At 31.3% G+C, this 21,404-nt stretch overlaps 4 protein-coding genes across 14 annotated transcripts; 2 read left to right on the forward strand and 2 right to left on the reverse strand.

The window, feature by feature from the left end:
* Positions 1-60: 60 nt before the first annotated feature.
* On the reverse strand, positions 61-10,658 carry LOC126837953 (protein PF3D7_1417600-like). Of its 9 annotated transcripts, none has more exons than XM_050571976.1 (19): positions 10,408-10,658; positions 10,160-10,343; positions 9,918-10,070; positions 9,641-9,769; positions 9,070-9,415; positions 8,908-9,001; positions 8,660-8,837; positions 8,364-8,592; positions 5,475-5,624; positions 4,919-5,173; positions 4,591-4,740; positions 3,956-4,216; positions 3,691-3,825; positions 3,266-3,526; positions 2,945-3,154; positions 1,539-1,694; positions 1,115-1,375; positions 854-1,003; positions 61-787 (listed from the first exon to the last, which is right to left on the reverse strand). In XM_050571976.1, the coding sequence occupies exons 1-19, from the start codon at positions 10,470-10,472 to the stop codon at positions 414-416; spliced, it is 3,741 nt and encodes a 1,246-aa protein (XP_050427933.1). In that variant the 5' UTR covers positions 10,473-10,658; the 3' UTR covers positions 61-413. The 9 variants fall into 9 exon arrangements, with proteins under 9 accessions (XP_050427933.1, XP_050427932.1, XP_050427935.1 ...); XM_050571975.1 differs by having other exon boundaries at positions 3,691-3,885; positions 10,408-10,657; XM_050571978.1 differs by lacking the exon at positions 3,691-3,825.
* Positions 10,659-11,519: 861 nt separating this feature from the next.
* On the forward strand, positions 11,520-13,318 carry LOC126837901 (uncharacterized). Its single transcript, XM_050571879.1, has 3 exons — positions 11,520-11,559; positions 12,187-12,706; positions 12,829-13,318. Exons 1-3 carry the CDS (start codon positions 11,520-11,522, stop codon positions 13,142-13,144), a joined length of 876 nt encoding a protein of 291 aa, XP_050427836.1. The 3' UTR covers positions 13,145-13,318.
* A 590-nt stretch (positions 13,319-13,908) lies between these two features.
* Positions 13,909-15,581, forward strand: LOC126837956 (ribosome production factor 2 homolog). 2 transcript variants are annotated; one of them, XM_050571988.1, is made up of 7 exons: positions 13,926-14,005; positions 14,077-14,113; positions 14,181-14,313; positions 14,376-14,535; positions 14,601-14,883; positions 14,960-15,101; positions 15,186-15,581. In XM_050571988.1, exons 2-7 carry the CDS (start codon positions 14,091-14,093, stop codon positions 15,447-15,449), a joined length of 1,005 nt encoding a protein of 334 aa, XP_050427945.1. In that variant the 5' UTR covers positions 13,926-14,005; positions 14,077-14,090; the 3' UTR covers positions 15,450-15,581. The 2 variants fall into 2 exon arrangements, with proteins under 2 accessions (XP_050427944.1, XP_050427945.1); XM_050571987.1 differs by having other exon boundaries at positions 13,909-14,113.
* On the reverse strand, positions 15,459-17,617 carry LOC126837955 (8-oxo-dGDP phosphatase NUDT18). 2 transcript variants are annotated; one of them, XM_050571986.1, is made up of 7 exons: positions 17,442-17,617; positions 17,193-17,362; positions 16,663-16,853; positions 16,398-16,592; positions 16,164-16,333; positions 15,995-16,100; positions 15,459-15,932 (listed from the first exon to the last, which is right to left on the reverse strand). In XM_050571986.1, exons 2-7 carry the CDS (start codon positions 17,290-17,292, stop codon positions 15,687-15,689), a joined length of 1,008 nt encoding a protein of 335 aa, XP_050427943.1. In that variant the 5' UTR covers positions 17,293-17,362; positions 17,442-17,617; the 3' UTR covers positions 15,459-15,686. The 2 variants fall into 2 exon arrangements, with proteins under 2 accessions (XP_050427943.1, XP_050427941.1); XM_050571984.1 differs by having other exon boundaries at positions 17,193-17,329; positions 17,442-17,616.
* Between the last annotated feature and the right edge of the window lie 3,787 nt (positions 17,618-21,404).

The raw sequence follows: 21,404 nt of genomic DNA on the forward strand, positions 1-21,404 counted from the left end.
CACACTTTAATTAGTTTTTACTTATACATAGAGAAAAAGTTACATTTATAACTGCAAAACTACGATACAATCATCTACATACTTGTATTTAAATTGTTAAGCTGTACAAAATAATGTTGAGATCTGGCAACAAAACAAAAGTAATTATAATAGTAGTTACGTAAATAATTATTAATTACAAAGTATATTTCTTCAAAAATAAAAATAAAAATTATACATAAAAAAATACATAACAAATCAAGCTTAAATATACATGAGAACATTTTTTTTCAAATATCAAAAACAAGTTATACATTAAAAATAAAAAGAAGTCCATAACAAACGAAGCAAAAATATAAATTGGTTACGTTTTTTTTTTAAAAATCAAAAATAATAGGTTATACATTTTAAAAAAAATTAGGCATTAATTAAAATTACACGTTGTGTACAAACGATTTCGTATACTGATTGTAAATTTGTACAAATTGCTGTTTAGTGTATGGAGGCGATTTTCCATTTTTTGAGTATTCCTCTGAATATCCTTTGTATATGTAGTCTACGCTGATGGTGGTTACGAAAAATTGCTTTCGGCTTTTGTTGGGTACATCGTATGAACTCAGCACTCTGGGAATAGTTTTTATGTAAGTAATCGCATTTGCATACTCGTCTTCGGGAACTCCATCTATAGAAGCGCAAGGCTCAGAGTCGGAAACATATAAATCGTAGTCCTTGTCTAACAACAACAACGATTCTTTCATGAAATCAGGCAACTCCTGGTCATGAACTAAATGTGTACATTCGGGTATTCCTATATTAATGTAAAATTATATAATTTAAGTACAATATTTATGGAGCTTGATCAATTATTACATACCGCTTTTGACTCTTTTCCCTAGTGACTTTGATTTTGTATTCCTTAAACTTTTCTTATTACGTGTAATTGGCAGCTGTTCAGTGTTTTTATCATTTGACGTGCACAAATTAACGTTATCTTGGTTGTTTTTATTATCTTTTACGGTATTTTCTAAAACATAATTTGACATCTCTTTAATAACTATACTATCGTTGCATATAAATACTTAATATTTAATAACAGTTTTCTTAGTTTTAATTCAGATGCATGAGCAGAAGTTACCTTGTATAAAACTGTTTTCAAGTACTACTTCTTGTGTTTCTGCATTTAATGAAGTCTCTGTTGTACATTTTTCAGATACTTTCACTTGACTTTCAGTATTTTCAGTAGTAGTCTCGTCTGTATGTTTTTCTGGTAATAGCAATGGTGTTTTCTTATTTACAATAGTTTCTACTTCACATTCTTGTATAAACTTTAAAGGTGTATCTGTGTGAACATACTCTAAATGGCTTTTATTATTGACCAACTCATTCTCTTCTTTGTCTATAAAACAGTAAACGTATTAAATAAATAGCCTAAAATATATCAAGGTTTTATTACTCTTTGTCAAAATAGAAATGTGTTAATATTTTTATAATAATTTAGGCAGGTTTTCCTATATTAATTTAAAAACCATATTTGTGTAGTTTAATGACTTATTATATACCATTTTTGCCTTTTTTCCCTTGTAACCTCGATTTTGTATTCCTTAACCTTTTCTTACTACGTGTAATTGGCAGCAGTTCATTGTTTTTATCATTTGGTGAATACAAATTAACATTATCTCTATTGTTTTTGTCAACTTCTACAGTACATTTATTTTCTAAAACATAATTTGACATCCCTTTAATAATAATACTTTCATTACCTATAAACAGCTACGACGTAAACAAAGGTGAGTATATATATAAGCTACGTGCTTATATATGGTCTGAAATTTTAATGTTTTTCTAGTGCTATAAGTCCTAAAGTCCAATCCTTGATTATAAACAATAGTTACATATAAGATTAAATAAAATAGACAGTTATTAGCCTGCCGCTGGTCTTGTGGTGAGCTCAGCATTCACCCGATTTCCATTTTAGCCGACCGTTGCAAAATTTGAGTCCTACATATTTTTTCCTGTGTATATATTTTTTTATTATTTTGCTCAGAATGACTTATTTTTTTTTAGAAATATTCCTAGATGTGTTGGTATAAGTGATATCAAAGATTTACAAATATAACAACAAGTGGTGGCCAAAATGGAAATGGAGTGATCACCACAAGACTAATGACAGGTGTGATTTTTATACGCAAAAAATTATTACTAATAATCAAATTTCTTTTAAAATAATTTATTTCCCAAGTCCAGAGCCACTTCTTGGCGGATTTTATCCTGTTCATCTTATGTGTTCCTGAGTCATTTTTCCTGAATTACTCAGTTACAGATATGCACGCTCCTAACAAAAGGTTTGAGACATATTTTATACATCTCAATCTCTCTTTCTTTTTAATGTAGTACAACTCAGAGGAGAAATTTAGCAAATCAATACGTCCCAATACGTCCGTTAAAAAAATATATACATCTTTTAGTAAAATGCCAAAATTTGTGTCTGAAAATCTAATAAATGGACCATCATCGTTATCTATTGATATTTCCAAACAAGAAAATAGTGTAGCTATTAATATTCAGTGCCATCATCGTCTGATATTCCCAAATATTAATAATCTATTGCAAGTAATCGCTATACTTCCTGTAAATGGAGCTACAGTAGAGCATTTATTCTCTATTCTCACACATGGCTTTGTGCAAATTTGGGATAAGAACGTCACACAGATCTTGCTGTACTGAATATCCATCGGTATATCTCCATTGACATCGATGAAATATTTACCAGATTTGGAAAAACGAAGATGCTTTAATTTTGTCATAAAATTATACTTTTTATAAAAACTTGTAAATGTTAAATACTTGCTTATATACTACGATTATTTTTTAGAATTCATTTTTTATTTTACTCAGAGCAACTTGTCTTTCCCCCTCTTCAAATTGTATTTCTAGCTCTACACCTGCCTGTATGAGCAGAAGTTACCTTGTGTAAGACTGTTTTCATGTACTATTTCTTGATTTTCCGTATTTTCAGTAGTAGTAGTCTCATCTGTATGGTTTTCTGGTAACCTCGACTTTGTACTCCTTAACCTTTTCTTATTATGTGTAACTGGAGACTGTTCAGTGTTTTTATCATTTGACACGGGCAAGTTAACATTATCTTGATTGATTTTATTATCTTTTACAGTATTTTCTAAAACATAATTTAACGTCTCTTTAATAATTATACTATCGTTGCATATAAATAGTAAATATTCAATAATAATTTTCTTAGTTTTAATTTAGATGCATGAGCAGAAGTTACCTTGTATAATACTGTTTTCAAGTACTACATCCTGTATTTCTGAATTATTTGAAGTATCTATTGTACATTTTTCAGATACTATCACTTGACTTTCAGTATTTTCAGTAGTAGTCTCATCTGTATGTTTTTCTGGTAATAGCAATGGTGTTTTCTTATTTACAATAGTTTCTACTTCACATTCTTGTATAAACTTTAAAGGTGTATTTGTGTGAACATACTCTAAATGGCTTTTATTATTGACCAACTCATTCTCTTCTTTGTCTATAAAACAGTAAACGTATTAAATAAATAGCCTAAAATATATCAAGGTTTTATTACTCTTTTGTCAAAATAGAAATGTGTTAATATTTTTATAATAATTTAGGCAGGTTTTCCTATATTAATTTAAAAACCATATTTGTGTAGTTTAATGACTTATTATATACCATTTTTGCCTTTTTTTCCTTGTAACCTCGATTTTGTATTCCTTAACTTTTTCTTACTATGTGTAATTGTCATCTTTTCAGTGTTTTTATCATTTGACGCGCACAAGTTAACATTATCTTGATTGTTTTTATTATCTGTTACAGTATTTTTAAAATTATAATTTGACATCTCTTTAATAATTATACCTTTATTGCCTAAAATAGTAAATATTTAATAATAATTTTCTTAGTTTTATTTTAGATGCCCTGTATGAGCAGAAGTTACCTTGTATATTACTGTTTTCAAGTACTACTTCTTGTGTTTCTGCATTTATTAAAGTATCTGTTGTACAATTTTCAGATACTTTCGCTTCTTTTTCAGTATTTTCAGTAGTAGTCTTGTCTGTATGTTTTTCTGGTAATAGCAATGGTGTTTTCTTATTTACAGCAGTTTCTACTTCACATTCTTGTACAAACTTTAAAGGTGTATTTGTGTGAACATACCCTAAATGGCTTTCATTATTGACCAACTCATTCTCTTCTTTGTCTATAAAACAGTAAATATTTAATAATTATTTTCTTAGCTTTTATTTTAGAAGTTACCTTCTGAATACCACAGTTTTATTTTATTAATTATTTTACCGTTGTAATTAATTTCTTTTAAACAATCTCGATTGACGATTTTAATTCTTACATTGTCTTACCCTTATTCAAACACTCTACCAGTGTGAATGAACCACATACTTAAAAGAAGACTCATTACATTGTCAAGAATAGTTCTTTACGACTAAACTATTCTTTAACATACTATTCTTAAACATTTCAACCATATATTTTGATCCACTCAAATAAGAACTTTACCATAATCATAAATGACTGATAAATTGTAAACGACATAATTTGTTTTAAATAAGAATTTACCTTGTATAATACATTTTCCTGCTACAAATACTTCTGTTTCATCATCGATAGAAGTCTCTACTACACATTCTTGTATGAACTCTAAAGGTGTATCTGTATGAATATACTCAAACTGGTTATTGCTTTTACTATACTCGGTCTTTTCCGTATCTATAAATAGTAAAAATACCCGAGATAAGTAATTTTTAATTTGTTTTACATAAACACATTATACAGCCTAGTTGATAACTTCTTGAGTATTTCAATAAACCATCTTACTTCCATCGTCAATGTTTCATAACATAATTTTAAAATAACTTTATTTGTATGCTCCTATTTATAAATTTACCTTCTAAAGCGCCTTTTTCCAGCATTAACACTTGTGTTTCATCGTTGCCGGTAATATCTTCTACATATTTGTCTGACGCTAACTCTTGCGATTTACAATTTACAGTAGTCTCTTCAGTGCATTTCTCCAACACTAGCTCTTGTGTTTCATTATCAACAGTATCGTCCACTACACATTCTTGGATTAATACTAAGGGAGTATCCGTGTAAATATATTCTAAGTAGTTTATATTTCTACTGCTCAACTCTTCTTTATCTACCAAACAAAAAAGTCAACTTACATACATTTTAGATAAGTCACAATAAATGCTTTTTAAACTAAAATACTAATACAGATTTAAAATGAGTGGCCGAGAAGTTTGGCCTACGAGTGTAGCGCCGCTCACTGTTTAGCCATTCGATACCATCAAGTGAAAAATGGAGTCCTATCACCCACTCCGGCAACTGATTAACGACTCCTCCCGGAGCAGCAAATGCGTTAAGAAAACTCCTTGACTAAGTAAGCATCAACTGTGGTTTAACCCACTGGTCATTCTATGAACAAAATAAAAATTTACCTTCTGTAACACTTATCTCTGGTACTAGTTCTTGTGTTTCATCATTGACACAAGTATCTTCTTTTGTATATTTCTCTGGCGCTAAATCTCGTATGATTTCTAATAAAATGCTGGTTTTATTTTCACTCCCAGTTTGGTCCTTATCTTCTTCTATACAAAACAAACAGCAATAATAATCAAATAAGTATAAAACAATTAAGAAAGACAAGTCCATCATTTTTTAACAGACTATAATCCTATTGAAAGTATAAAAACCGTAATCATACGATAAAAGTATAAAAAATAGAAACATGTGTTTTTAGCTTTAATGTTATTTACTAAAGTCTTGCACATTTTTTTAAACTTACCTATTTTAATTTTGTAAAATAAGTATTAGGATGATTTTAATGATTGACACATAAGAAATAAATAAAATAAAATCTGAGAAATTTTGTAATAAGCATTAAGCAATTTTAATTCTACAAATAAGAGTATATTCTAAAACGCTACCAAGTGTTGTTTGTGATGTTGAGAAAAAATTTGCGCTGTGAAAAATAACTTTTTGCAAGTTGGAAAACTATGTATTACCCAATATGTAAAATGAAAATTATGTTTTTGAAAAATAATGTCTTGTATCATTATTACACACATATTAATACTTATTGATATAGGTATATAATATGTAGTAAAGTAGGCAATACAAATAACAAGCATATACATGTTTGTTCAGTTGTTTGTATTGTTTTTGTTGTATTTAATCTTAATTTTACCTATAAGGAAGTAACTTAATATTATATTTTTATTATTAACCTAACACTTGTATTCAACAAAATATTTAAAAAATCGTAAGTCTAAATACACTCTATTATGCCTTTAAAGTTTTAAATCTACTTCCAATAGATAGAAGTGGCTGACTGGACAAGAGGACAAAAGGGTAATCGTCCACTGGGCTGTTTTTGCTGCATTTGTGATTGTATTATACATTTCTAATGAATTTTTACCTACCTATATATGTATACAAAAACAACATTTTTTCAGAGGGGTTGAGATAAGTTAAGTGGAGCTACCCCCACCCTATTTGTGCCTATGGTTAGGTGTAATGAAAAAAATTGTTTATTTTATATAAACAGTGAAATAATAGAATGGAAGTTAAACGACTGGTTTTATATGATTAAATAATTAACTTTGATATGCATTAAACACATTTATTGGGTGTGAAAGATTGTCGTTATGGCGTACCGTACAGCAGCACAAGAAGATGAGAACATGAATAAGTATCCAATGAACTGCATTAAAGGAAACGTCTTCTTATTTTAATATTAAACTTCAATAATGATTTGTTAATGACCTCCGTTAATACTTTTTAACAGTTTCATGTATGCAAGAGTTTTTTAAAAAAATGTGTTACAATTATAACTTTAAATGATACCTTGAAAATAATCGGTTTCTAATAATTGATTTTCTATTGAAGTCATTGACAGGTTAGCTAACAGTTCTATACTATTATTATCATTTTGAGTACTCGAAAGTAAGTGTTCCAAACCTATTACATTATTTGACGATAAATCTTCGTTTTCAGATACTTCTGAAAATAGATATTCTTTAGATGAATAATGACGTGGTTAAAAAAAAAAATTGAAGAAAAGACAATAAGGGAGGTCACATTAATGAAATCACCAAATTTGAAAACCGTATTTTACCATTTGCAAAAATCATAAAACACACAACACACTTCTTAATAATTACTAACTTACCATTTAATGTACATGTACCAAACATTTTTGTATTAATTTCCAAGTACATTTTTCTACAATAACGACCCAATGACATTGCAAACAGCAAAATATGGGTATTTTAATTTTTGTACAATATTTACATAAAAAAAATGTATTAGACTTTGGTAACCTCGCTGATGTGACTTACCCTAGTAATGAGTACATGCATTAGAAGACAATCTACCTTGGGTAATATTACTTTCGGATTCTTTAGCTGCTTTTATTAAGATTTCTACAACAGCATCGAGATTATCCTTATGATTTTCAAACGAATCTACGTCAACGTTTTCTAGAGTTTTTTCTTTGCATTCGAACGGTGAATTTTTGAAGTCTATTAATAAAAATAATGTCGATAACAACAGAAAAATTCTGTACTCAGTATTCAACCATAGGCCAAATGCACTATTCATAATTGGATATACAGTAATAACAATTCACGTCACAAGATTCCTAACATTATCCAAAACGAAATATCTGGAAGAACTTTGAAATTACATTGCATCATTTAAACACGGGGAACGTTACGCCGTTAGTATACACATAGTTTATACACAATTACAATTTAACAGAATTATCACATTATAGGACAGAAAATATAAAACAAAACCTGATGGTAAAATAGATTTTGCAAAAGAGTCCAAAAAAGACTGGACAGTATCGTTAACATAAGATTTCTTAGGATCACCTTCACCTTCACCAACACTATCTTCTAATAAATCTATTACATTTTCCTCTGCATTATCATTTGTTACTGTAATCATAATTTTGTTTTTAATTTTATACTTGAATACATTTTTTTTTTTTTTTATCTAGTGCTATAATTACTTTTGCCAAGATTAAATGTTTTTAATCGATAACAATTAGTAGTTATTATTAAAACTGTAATTTTAACCTCTTTATACTTTGATGTCATACATATGATGCCATAAAAAATATATATATTTACCGTAAAATATAACATTATTAAAAATATTTTTATTTTCAAACCCTGCATAAAATCTCCTTTTAGTTTTTAAATTAAAAAAAAAACTTGTGCATCAAGAGGTTCATAGTGATAACTAAGAGAACATGCTAAACAACTTTGTAAAATATTTCAAAAGAAAATATTAAAATTGTATTTAAGGCATAGATTTACTTAATGTTTCGTTTTTTTCCAATTTATCTGCATGTGCTGATGAAGTTGTACATTTATTGGAGTTTACTTCACACCCGTCCTGTGTAAGATCTACTTCATTTACCACTATACAGTCTGGTGAAATTCTTTGGTACGACACTTTAATACCAGGCTGTTTGATTACCCTCTTGTCAGATTTTTTTTTATTTGTAGTATTATTGTTTTTAATTGTAGGCATAACAAAGGGTTTCTGCAAATGAAATAATAATAAAAAAAATAGAATTTTAAATTACCATTAATTATTATTAAACACATACTTTTGGCTTAAACACTGGTTTCGCATTTGAAGTCAACTGATACACATTGTGCGTTTTTATTATTTGGTCACTTTCAAAATGGTCCGAACAAATACGATCGGTATCGAGTGGTTTCCAACCAGGCATTTTAAGACTCTTCAGCCAAAATTTAAGTTTTAATTGGTCACCCGTAGGGAATCTATAAAAACCAATTTACAAAATTATACTAAAAAAATTTTCAAAATTTAAATTAATTTAAATTTTCTTACGTAAAAAAATTAATATTTTCATCTAAAGATGTTTTTGTACAATTTGTTACTGGACACTTGTAGTTTTCAATGGACATTTTCTTTACATTTGATTCTAGTTTAAAAAAAATAAAAAAATGTATTATCACAATCAGTTTATAATCATATAAATAATTTTCATACCATCAATTTTGTCAGCCTTACGTTTCCGTTTTTTAGAAAATCGGTAATAGTCTTCTGCCGACAAATACAAACTTGGTACTACAGAATCGTTTTTTAGACTAGTTTGCCTATAAATTTGTCCATCTTTTTGTATAGTTTTATTAACAAAATCAGCTGCATCAAAATGAATCGAGCAAATTTTGGCAGTACGATCAAAATCTGTTTGCTGACCACACAAAGTCCACCAAGAATCACTAAGTGTTTCATTTTCTACCGGAAAGTTAATGTAAAACAGTTTGTCAAATTGATTCCTTGCTTTTTGGTTACACAAAGTAACAGCACATTTTTGAACTGGAATACGATCAGTCTAACAAAAACATAAAAAGTTTAAATGTTATTATACTATTATAGTAATTATTATAAATACTGGGTTGAAGTTCTAAAGAATGTTTAACATAGGAAAGAAATATTTATAGCTCAAAAAATTACATCAATATGGAGAAAATCAATAAGTTTTGAGTATTATAATTTTAAATTTATAATTCCTGGTCTGGCTATTATAGTTACTAGAGTTTACTATGAATAAACTTACATCATCATAATTAGTAATATAAGAAGATATAGATATGGCATCTTCTTCCTGCTCGGGTTTTATGGTATTTTTTTTTTCATCATCCGAGTGTTCCACGTCATTACTATCTCCTAATACAGAACATACATCCTAAAACAATATTAAAATGAATTGCATACTTTTAGAACGTACATACGACCGGAAAAAACCTCTAGACAAATTTAACAAACGATTTAGTAATGTGAAAATCATAATGCTTGGTTTTGATATATCGTGGAAAATAAAACGGCATACTTACCATACTACTATCACTAAATAAACTTGAATCGTCTGAAATAATTAGGTCACTAGTATTTGGCGAATCGCAATCGGACGAGTCATATGATTTGCCGTCTGAAAAATGGTTGTCGCTAGCAGAATCATCAACGTGTAATGTATTTGAATACACAGTCTGAAAATAATGAAATAAAAAATATAACAATACCAGAAACAATTTTTATCATTTTACAATTCATTTAATATTTTTCACAATCGACATACAGAGGTTGATGGTGTAATTATAGGACAAGCGTTTGGTTTGAGTCGATTATTCCTGTTGCCCGACACGTAGTCGTCGATAGTGAAATGTTTGTCACACATCCTACTGTTGGCATTAGGCATCCAGTTCGTACGGTTTGTGGCCATAATCCAAATGGGCAACAATAAGTGATCACCAAAAGGAAACCTGAAACAATTAATTACGGATAAGTATTCGAAAATTCAAATTGAAAATGAATAGCTGATATAACCTGTGAAGCTTTATCTTTTCATCCTTGCTATCAGTACAGCCCAACACACAACATTGGGATTCCATTGATGGAAATTTACAATAAACAAGTAGGTAGGTAACAATAAATAGACAAATGACAATGGTTATACAAACTATAAAGTAAAAATAGTTATAGGTAATTTAAAAATACATTTATTGTTGACATTATGTTTATATTGTTGTATAGCCAGTAGCCACTAGCTATAGATAAGGAATACCCGTCTTCAGTCTTGCGCGGCATGTTGTCCGAAGTAAGATAACAACAAACATTCGAAACCACGATGCTGCAGCTGAAGATGTACGGTAATTTGAGCTTAAAAACACCCAGTGCAGCCACAAAATCAAGGGGGGAAAATGATTGTACACAATAGTTTGTCACTGTACATTAATTTTATATTGGCGGTTAATTTAAATGTATTATAAAATATTATCTACAGACTACAGTCATTGAACTATAGCCGCATAGTGTAACCATTAAAATCCATTATATAGTATTTATTTGTCATAATATATTTGATTGATGGTATGTGTTGTATACTTATTCTTAAAATAACACAACACAAACTTATATGGACTTATTATATGCGTTTATTATGAAACGATATTCATGACTGATGCGAATCCTAAAAAAATTTGAGATATTAAAATTGTAGTACAAGCTGCAATTTACTAGATTTTTCATTATGGTGTAAAATATATAGGTTACGCCGATCCCAAGTATACTGCTTACAACAGCTAAAATATGACAAACTTTTTTTATTAAATATCAAAAACCTCATTCTCCTAGACGATCAGACAATTGTCTGTTGATTATAGATAATATATTATCAATAAACCTTACAGTTATACAGGGAATCTCATCAATCGGTGGATATTCAGTATCCATCGATGGTCTGCCACTGTTTATGCAATTCAGTAGGCATGTATGTATAATGAAGAACAAGTTAAATCCATGTTATATGCCAATAGTTTTTCTCGTCGTTAAAACATTTTGTCCTGAACATATTAAATTCCTAGTTTTTTGCTTCCACATTTCAATTATAACAGTTAATAATTTATAAATGTTGTCTTTTTAAACTCAAATTTTCTCCGATGTTTGATGTAAAGAAAATGTTGAACGTCGATCTAACGAGTAAGTGATAACTGGCAACAGCTATCGCACATTATTGAATTACTCAACATAACTTGTATACCTAATTACTTAAAATGACTAGAAATTACTATAGGGAATCTAATCTACTTTAATTTAAGTTTGTATTTTTTTTTTAAAAATTGTAGGCAATTTTTGATAAAATTTTAATTTAACGTTATCACAATGATTTAATAACCGTTTAAACTTTCTAGTTAAACTAGATGTTTTCTTGAAACATAACAAAACTATACCTTATAGATTAAACAAAATAGATTCTGTTTGGTTGTATATTATGTTTAGGTCAGAAAAAATATTTAAAAACATTATGAACGCTGTGATAATGTGGTAAACAAATTAATTACCAATAAAAAATATGTTCGTTGCTGTACTAACAAATATGCACATTGAACTAAGAACTTAAAACTAAGATTTTATACAAAAAATTGTCTGTAACGAACCCATTAACGTATGTAACGCTCACTATTTGAGGGGTGGTGGTAGTTTTTTTTTTGTGATAATTTTTACCCCTCGACGAGTTAGTAAATAGGGGTGTTGTTATAATAAACATTACACACCGTAGATCATGTATAACTCATAATACATGCTGTTGTTGTTGTTGTTGCCCAGCGGCGCCCAACTCTGTGTTGATGGACGGCGATCTGATCGAGTCGTACGATTGCCAGCTGGACGCGAGTTGCGACGCGGACTGCGAGCTTTCGTGCCGAACGACCGTGCCGGAAATCGACCGGCTGACCGCGTTCAGGAAATTCCGGCAAATGGCGGACGTGCGGATCGCCCAAAACGCGTTCATATGTGCCAGCGTGGAAGTACACCCGCGCGACACGGCCGTGGCCGCCGACAGCGACGCCGACGGCCTTTACTGCGACGATCTGACCGACTACCGGACGGTAGACTATTGGCTGGGCGACCAAATCAAGCTGAAGGTGTGCAAGACTTTCTTCGCCGGCACCCTAGCCGTGCCCGGTTCCCGTCTGGACGCCGTGCTCAAGCCCGAGACGTATCAGTGGTTCCGCAAGCACCTGGTCACTACCAGTTATTCGGCGGGGCAACAGCTGCAGATGGTCCAAGGCGATGCCGCCGATAATATGTCAGACGAAGCGTTGACCGATTTCGTTCTCGAATCAAGGTGTGTTTTTGAAATTATTGAGTACCTTTAATACGACTAAATAGTAAAAAATAAAACTTTTTATGCATTTCTAAAAAATAGTAAAAAAACGTGTTTTTTTACATGTCTTTATACGTGCGTAGGAAACAGTTGGATAAGGATTACGGCGCCTTCGTCGAAGAGTGCGACTCGGACGCAGACGTCAACATGAGCTCGGTGTACCAGAAGGTGGTCGCACACATCCAGTCCGTGCCCAGGGTCATCAGCTCTTGGAAAGACTTGGATGGCGGCGACAGCAAAACGGTGTACTTCGAGACCAGCGTCGACTACACGGAGATGTACGCGAATTACATGATCAACTCGGCGGGCGACAGGAAGACGGTCAGTTTGAAACAGTACAAGAAAATCTACAACAATTACATGAAGAACGTTTTCATGCGCCCGTCGTTGCATGTCTAAGTGCATACTTTTTTTTTTTGCTTGTATTCAGTTTTATGTTTTCTTCGTGCATTATTATTAAATATAATTACCATTCCAGCGTATAGCGTTATCCAGGCCCGGCGATTAACACTATCGTAGGCACTTTTTTTTTCATTATTACATATAAAATTCTTGTAACTGATTCTGTAGCCAATTAGACTTACAATATTGTTTTATAACTATACAAAACTTTTTTACGACATTTTTTGTTGGCAAATGTATATCATTATAATAAAATAAAAAATAAAACACAAAATGTTCGTAGGCCCTAGGCATGTCAACGTTATTACTCCAACATTGGATTATTGTGTGATTTATGAATAATATTTTAATCTACAAATTTGGTAGGTAGGCGAGTGAAGTAATTAAAATATCTATTGACTATTACATACAATTATTATCATTTATATTTTACACCAATATTTATAATATTTTTCATTGCCTTTTTTTTTCTATAAAAGTGCAGTAATATTATTTATTGATATTACCCATAATATATAATGATTCCGATTTGTCAACGATCGATAACCCTTGTTGTAAATTCAACATCAAGGTGGATTAATCCAACTTGCACTACATAATATTTTTTTGGGGCATATTTATAAGGTACCTTTGAACAAAATTATAAGGTTCAGCTAAATTTTGAATAAACCGAGTTATGAAAATGTGTTGTAGTTGCGTTGGCATCACTGCTTATTATCATAACTTATCAATTATCAACATTGCTCGTATCAGCCTACATAAACAATAAGCATCGCACTTGTACCCACGAGGGTAAAAGACACAAGTATAAATCAACTTAAGTTTTTTTTTTCTAATAACAATTTTGCAACAATCGAAGTACGTACATATAAAGTATTAAAAATAATTGTTATTATTATTGAACTCCTTTTGTTTTGCATAAATATCAGCTTATCTGTTTACAATGGGTGTAATTCAACGAGTAGCGTAAGTATTTAGTATAAGCCATTTTACTTTTGCGTTTTACAACTTACTATTTATTGTGTGTACACAGAAAACCGAGGACCAAGAGAGGTAAAAGAGTTTTGTTGAAGAAAGAACCCAAAGTAGTAGAAAACCCCAAACAATGTGTGTTTATACCAGGTCGCAAAGTTTCAATAACTTCCAAAAATTGCATGGTTGATTTGGTTAGTAATTTAAAGTTGGCCATAGTTGGATTCAAAATGTAAATAGAAATGTTGCGTTACAGTTAAAACTCAAGAAACCCGATGCAGTGATGTTAACACAAAAAAATGACATTTTGCCGTTTGACGATACAGTACAGATTGAAAAATTACTGCAGAAACACGATTCGTCCTTGTTCTTCTTTTCATCTCATAATAAAAAAAGACCAAATAATTTAGTATTAGGTAAGCATTATTAAACAAATTGAATACATTTTAAATTAACAAATTCAATTATATTTTGATTGTAGGCCGCACTTATGATCAGCACGTATTGGATATGTTTGAACTGGGCATCGAGTCTTATAAAGGTTGCGGAGAATTCAAAGGTTTATCTGAAATAACGGCCGGTGTGAAACCAGTCTTGGTATTTATGGGTGATCAATTTGATAGTGACCAACAGCTAAAGCGCTTACGGAACTTATTCGTTGATATGTTTCAAAAACAGCCATTAAAACAAATTAGGCCTAATGGTATTGAACTAGTTATGTCTTTTACAGCCGTTGACAATAAAATTCTAATGCGCTCATATAGGTAAGTAATTTATTAATTTTTTATTCAAAACATTATATTATTATGTTAATATTTGCATGTAATGTATTTGTCATAGGTCTTCTTTAACTAAAACTAGTATAAAAACACCTCGTGTTGAACTGAAAGAAGTTGGACCGTCTGTTGATTTTGTCATTAGAAGAAATCACATGGCTAGTGCAGATCTGTTTAAAACTGCTTGCAAACGACTTTCGACCAAAGTAAAATTTGCTTTTATTGAAGTTAACACTTATTACATGTTACATTGACCATTATTAATGCTAATGTACACTTTGGTTATTTAGGGCAAGAAAATCAAGGGTATTCGTCGCGATGGCTTTGGTTCCAAATTAGGCCGCCTGCACATGACCAAACAGGATGTCAATAAACTGCAAACCAGAAAGATGAAGGGATTGAAGAAAACATTTGCCGAGAAGAAAATGAAAAGAAAGGCGGATGCTGCAAAGAACGGGCCTGTTGTTAAAAAACCTAGAGCAGAGGCTCCACCAGTTAAAAAATTGAAGAAATTCAGCAAAAAAGGAAGAAAACTAAGAGGGGGACAAGTTTAATGACAGTTGTTTGTAATAATAAGTATTTTATGTATATTTTAAAACACAAATAATAAAAATATGTTTTTATTATAAAAATGTTGTATTTGTTCTAATATAAAATATTTTACTAGTATAACAATACTAAAATAATTATCGTAATATAAAAAATAATAATAACAAAGCATCATCTGTGATGTTGAGCGCAATTGTATAATAATAATAATAATAGTTCATGGCATAATTTAAGACGTTTATCTAGCATATTACTTTTAAAGGGACGGTCATGTTGCGGCCAGTTCTCGATTTAATCGAGTTTGCACAATCTGAGGATACCGCTGTCCAGTTATATTTACTTATAGGGAAAACATCCTCTAAAGGTGATTGAAATGTAATTAATAATGACACACAAAACCCGTCATTTGTACCTTCTGGTTTTCCACAGTGTTCGATACTTAACACACCATGAGGCTTGTGGGCAGCTACGTCGGCACCAAATATTTCCTACAATCAAATATTACATTGAATTACCATACACCGAATTAACAGTTAAAACTTCTACTTACAGTCATGAATTTGCGTAGTGTCGAGTGCAAGTTCCGATTGTGATTGATTTCGCACATTGGTAAATGTGCTTCAGTTTTTTCAGATACAAGTACATGCAGTTTATTACTAAAAAAACCAAGTAATCACCGTTATTATAATAACTATTTAAAATTGATTATCAAAATTTACTCAGTTTTTTGTTTGGCGCATATAAGAAGGCGTAACAAAAGTTTTTTATGAGCTTTTATTGTAGGTAAGACACTAGGGTGCCATTGGTGTCGTACTTTGTTCCTTATGTGTAGATTATAAGCTCGGCCACGTTCTATTATAGGTACTATATCTTTAGCCCGTAAGCTTACCTAAAACAAAAATTATTTTTTAAAATTCTATTCATGTCAATTACAGTTGTTAACATTTTAATACTTCAGAAATATCCTTGATCCATTTGGCTTGTAGAGATTCGCTGTCGGCTTGTGCTGGAGTTTTTAAACGACCGCCAGTTACAGTCCCAGTCAAAACAAAACGAAACCATGCTTTAGATGCAGCTTCGACACTCAGTAAAGTGTTGAGTTCCATCTCTAGTCCCGTCTCTTCTAAGCATTCTCTTTTTACTGCTTCCTAAAAAGAAATATTCATCATTTAAATGTTTTAACCTAGAAGGACTTATTTTCGTTATGAATGCACTAACATGTAAATCTTCTCCAGGTTCAACGTGGCCAGCGGGTAAGTACCATTGGCCAGCACAGGAGCTCTTGGCTTCTTGCATCATAAGGACTTCATCATCGCTGTTAACCAGAACCACTAATACAATGTACGAAACGGTACTCTTTATTATGGGTACGTAATCAGAAGGCCCAATGGGTGTTACGCCTTTAGCCACTAAAACAAACAGTTATTTTCAATTATAGAATTTATCCATTACTGTAATATGATACCACTGTTATTTCAATTTCTCATAGAAAAACAAAAATAAATGTTCAAGAACACTCCCCACAGATTTTATGGTAAAATTCTACTTCTTATGAGAATATATTTATTCTAAGTAATATAATATTATTTAATTAGTGTAGCATAGAAATTTTTTATAAGTGTTATTCGTAATTAACCTAGGAAAAACTTAAAGGTCTTAATTTCAAATGTTACATTAAGATAAACTTTTGGTCAATTAATATTTGTAGTAACACTTAACGAGCCCACACTTCTAGAACTACTTATTACCACAAGCTTCATTTTGGGCAGCCAAAGTAAAGTCACACAGGTCTTCAGACTCGTCTATTGCTTCACCATTCAATAACTTCAACACTTTAGTTTCCAACATCTTCGATCGAGCATCTAGTCTACTGCATCATAAACGTCTAAACAATTTGATTTAATGATTAAATTTAAATCTAAACAGCAAACGTAATCATTAGCCTCTACTAAGTAAAATATAGTAAGTATGATAAAGCTTGCAGTCTAATTACTTACCAGTAATCAAGTAACAAATAACACAGTTCTCTATTCAGTGTATGAGTTGTCCATGGCGTTTAGCAGTAGTATTTCTATATTCTAGCGGTTCTGGCATTCTTTTCAAATTGAAATGTTATTGTTTATAAATCGCAGCAGCAGTTGCTATCGTCATCAAAATTATTTAAAAGAGGTGTAACATAAAATGCGGCCGACAGTGCTGCCACTTGAACGTTTATCAAATTGTCTTCAGAAATGTGTCTCGAATATGTTTGTATAACAAATATCTCGGTGACCATACAACTTAACTAAACTCAAGAGTCAAAATGACTGTCGACTGATGAGGTCTACCTAATGAAAAGAACAAAGATTTAATAATGCATTGATATTTTAAAATTTACTCGTGTGCCTGATAATGAAACCCAACATCCTAAAAGCTTTTTTTATAATACAATTAACGTGCAATGAAAAAAACACAGTGCGATCATTAATTATAATTCCTAGGTCTCTAACTAAAGTAACACGCGTATTAATACATACAATTATAAATTGTGTAAATATAGGTAATTGTATTATTTGAACGAGAAAAAGTAATAACACTGCATTTATTAATGTTTAGTGGTAGGCAATTAAGTCGACTCCGAGTAATAAATCTTACTAAATTTGATTGTAGATTTAAAGTGTCAGCTGGAGATTTAATAATAGAAAATGTAAAATATGGACTGTTGACTTCATCATAACTCGGAATTACACTTACTACAAGGTGATCAACTTATCGTGAACCACACAATATCTCACTGGGTTTAATTAATAATTGAATTTTTTTTCCCATAATGTTTTTATACCATTGATTTAATTTTCTCACAATTTTGTTTTGTTTTTACCCCCCTCCGAACTGTTTAAGTTATAAGAGTTGAAAAGTTAATAATACTACACTCCTGCCTAAAACTTGTAATTATCGATAACATAAACGCACGTGTATTAAGTATGTACAAAACTATCTGATCAGCAGTAAAATCAACGCACAGATTACAACAAATAGTTAACAAAATCAAATAATTAGAAGTTAACAAAACGGAAGTCTTCACGGGAAAGGGCGCCGTCCATGTCGACTAGGTCGGTGAGGTCAAGCGGATGGCGGGCCGAAGATGGCTGCTGGCTGCCGCGGCGTGCCAACGCTGAACCTGGCGCAGTAGGTGGTGGTACTAACCGCCACCGCGTTGCCAGCGTTTCACCGCGGTGGAGTAGGTGGTGATATCAACTATCACCACATGTCAATACAGCTCTGATCGCTCAACCACGATACTTCATCCGATGAAGACGAATAGAAATTAGAATAAATTACCACCGATGCGACTGTTAAGAGAGAAGTACTTTGAGAGAGGAGTAAAATGATATGATTACTCATTTGACAGTGTTCAAAATGTTTTATATTTTATGATTATGTTTTGATGTCGATTCGAAAAATAACTAAACATTTATGTAACAACATATTTTCTTTATAATTATATATTATCTCACATGACACTATTGTACTGGATCTGTTAATTAGATACGACTTACATTAAATAATATATTAAGCGCTATAATAAGGTTTTCGCATGTTCTATATAGCTATATTAAATACATAATTATAAAAAGGTCAAATATTTTCCCTTGGATTTAAATGGTATTCAATACTTTTGTTTATTAAAACATGATGATTTTTTCGTAGTTCCCAATAAAAACAGAGTAATAAAATAAAAAAACAAGTAAAACTATTTTAACTATTAATTAGTAACCGAGAATTATTTTATTAATTATTTGTAATAAAAAAATAACTGTCAATGGCTTTCTGGACTTCTTTGTGGCAAATCCGGTTCAGCTCAAGCTTGGAACTATTGAATCTTCTACGTTCAAAAGGGATAATTATCAAAAATATTAATTTTAACACTACAGAAGAGAATATCACAAAAGTATTATTGTTATGAGAAATTACATTTATAGTGTTACTTATATAAAAATGTTTGTTTCGTTTATATATAAATTTACAATAAACAATTTGACAATTGACAATATCCATTTCGACCCTATAAAAAAGTATAATTATTAACTTTTTATGTATCTATCTATATTCATATTTTTTTTATCCTTAATTTATCAATTTATGTATATTTTGTGAACAAATAATTTATTTATTGTCATCTATTGTGTATATTGTATTATTGTGAATTTTTTTTGAATTTATATTTATTTGTTCTGTAAAAACTAAAAATGGAACATAATTATATGCAACGCGAATTTCCTTATGTCTACTGGGTAAGTGTGTATACTATAAGTTTTTATCGTACACGTTTAAGACGTAGTTATATATTTTCGAGGAATACATTCGGGTTAGGTCATCTCTTGGCGTATGTTTCGGCCATTTCTTAAGTATTAAATACAATTGATCTTAACATTTATCCCGAGAGCAGCCGTGTAAACTACGCTAGTATTGAATTAAATATAAATTATGCATAACAGCAAATTATTATAATTTAAAAAAAATCAAATACAAAATCGTCGTTTCTATGGGCTGATCAAAATGTGTTTGTTTTGAATATCAACACGCCTATTTATCGTGACAACAAATAACAATATATTGTTACAACATGAATTCTAAAATATACCTGGCGACAATTGACGACACATGTATTCGATCCAATAAACAAACTCTAAATATACAAATTATTCTAAAGTCTAATTCAATTACAGTCGACAGTGTCATATTATCATTTAATATTACTGATTAAATATTATAAACCGTATTCACAAGTACTTATCCACAAATTGTAGGTAGGTATGTACATGTTATATATAATATTAACATTGATGTATTTTTTTACGCTTTGTTAGAAAATGACGGACATGCCTCAGCAGCCATCGCGGATTTCATTATATGAGGCCTCACCGGTGATGCCGAACATGACGGATAGGATGCACCAACCATTGTTTCATGTCCCAACATACGAGCAATCGCCGATGTTTCCGCCACCGGCGTTCAATCCGGCGTGCCCGCCATTGCCAATGCCCCAGACCGCCGTTGCATGGCCGAGGCAGCTTGAGTTAGCAAACGCCTATAATCGGAGTTCTACGCCGGCGTTCGGGCAATCGTCGTGGCGACCTTCGGAACAGCGTCCGACAACTGCAGCAGCCGCTAACTGCTCGGACCAGCCGTCGCGGTAAGTACACTGAAAATGACTTATGCGGTACCTATGGCCACCATAGTGTTACCGCAGAATAGATTGAATCAGAATAGTTCACTATCGTTTATAATGCAGTAGACTAGACACTTGATCGAATGATGTTGGAAACTAAAGTGTTGAAGTTATTGAACGGTGAAGCGATAGACGAGTCTGAAGACCTGCGTGACTTTACTTTGGCTGCCCAAAATGAAGCTTGTGGTAATAAGTAGTTCTAGAAGTGCCGGCTCGTTAAGTGTTACTACAAACATTAATCGACCAAAAGTTTTTCTTAACATAACATCTGAAATTAAGACCTTAAAGTTTTTCCTAGGTTAATTACGAATAACACTTCTATTAAAAATTGACACACGCATTTTATACATGGTTAAATAAATGTTATATTTTAGGTATGTACAAAAATATTATTAGAAATAGATACACACATTATACACATAGGTTATTTTCAAGTATAGTATTTATCCATCACTGTAATATGATACTTCTGTTATTTTAATTGTTCATAGAATAGCAAAAATAAATGTTCAGAAGCAGGAACGCCTTACCAGTAATCAAGTAACAAAAACACAGTTCTCTATTCAGTGTTGGAGTTGTCCATAGCGTTTAGAAGTAGTATCTCCAGTTACTTGGTCCGTTTTCTGTTCTTCATCTTCGGCCAGTCCTACCAAGAACTCCATTGACATAGTTGGCGGTGCCGGCGTGTTAATAACCTATAACAAATTAAAAAAAAAAAAGGTTAGATTTATTAATGCTATTGACTTTC

The sequence above is a fragment of the Adelges cooleyi genome, unplaced genomic scaffold (assembly GCF_023614345.1).
Source record: "Adelges cooleyi isolate 19-005CV unplaced genomic scaffold, UGA_ACOO_1.1 ACOO_flye_CR_arks_rails_tigmint_CR_PRNA_30, whole genome shotgun sequence".
NCBI classification, from domain to species: domain Eukaryota; kingdom Metazoa; phylum Arthropoda; class Insecta; order Hemiptera; family Adelgidae; genus Adelges; species Adelges cooleyi.

What these genes read in the sequence shown, in the direction of transcription:
- LOC126837955 (XM_050571986.1), bottom strand. Translation starts at nt 17,292, where the DNA reads ATGTTGGAAACTAAAGTGTTGAAGTTATTGAATGGTGAAGCAATAGAC. An exon ending in GGATCAAGGATATTTCTGAA is followed by an intron (nt 16,334 to 16,397) that starts GTATTAAAATGT and finishes TTTTTGTTTTAG; the next exon opens with GTAAGCTTACGGGCTAAAGA. An exon ending in TGCGCCAAACAAAAAACTGA is followed by an intron (nt 16,101 to 16,163) that starts GTAAATTTTGAT and finishes TGGTTTTTTTAG; the next exon opens with TAATAAACTGCATGTACTTG.
- LOC126837956 (XM_050571987.1), top strand. Translation starts at nt 14,091, where the DNA reads ATGGGTGTAATTCAACGAGTAGC. An exon ending in AAAATTGCATGGTTGATTTG is followed by an intron (nt 14,314 to 14,375) that starts GTTAGTAATTTA and finishes GTTGCGTTACAG; the next exon opens with TTAAAACTCAAGAAACCCGA. An exon ending in GCAAACGACTTTCGACCAAA is followed by an intron (nt 15,102 to 15,185) that starts GTAAAATTTGCT and finishes TTGGTTATTTAG; the next exon opens with GGCAAGAAAATCAAGGGTAT.
- LOC126837953 (XM_050571975.1), bottom strand. Translation starts at nt 10,472, where the DNA reads ATGGAATCCCAATGTTGTGTGTTGGGCTGTACTGATAGCAAGGATGAA. An exon ending in GAAAAGATAAAGCTTCACAG is followed by an intron (nt 10,344 to 10,407) that starts GTTATATCAGCT and finishes TAATTGTTTCAG; the next exon opens with GTTTCCTTTTGGTGATCACT. An exon ending in GGAAAAAGGCGCTTTAGAAG is followed by an intron (nt 4,741 to 4,918) that starts GTAAATTTATAA and finishes TACTATTTATAG; the next exon opens with ATACGGAAAAGACCGAGTAT.
- LOC126837901 (XM_050571879.1), top strand. Translation starts at nt 11,520, where the DNA reads ATGTTTGATGTAAAGAAAATGTTGAACGTCGATCTAACGA. An exon ending in GTTGAACGTCGATCTAACGA is followed by an intron (nt 11,560 to 12,186) that starts GTAAGTGATAAC and finishes GTTGTTGCCCAG; the next exon opens with CGGCGCCCAACTCTGTGTTG. An exon ending in GATTTCGTTCTCGAATCAAG is followed by an intron (nt 12,707 to 12,828) that starts GTGTGTTTTTGA and finishes ATACGTGCGTAG; the next exon opens with GAAACAGTTGGATAAGGATT.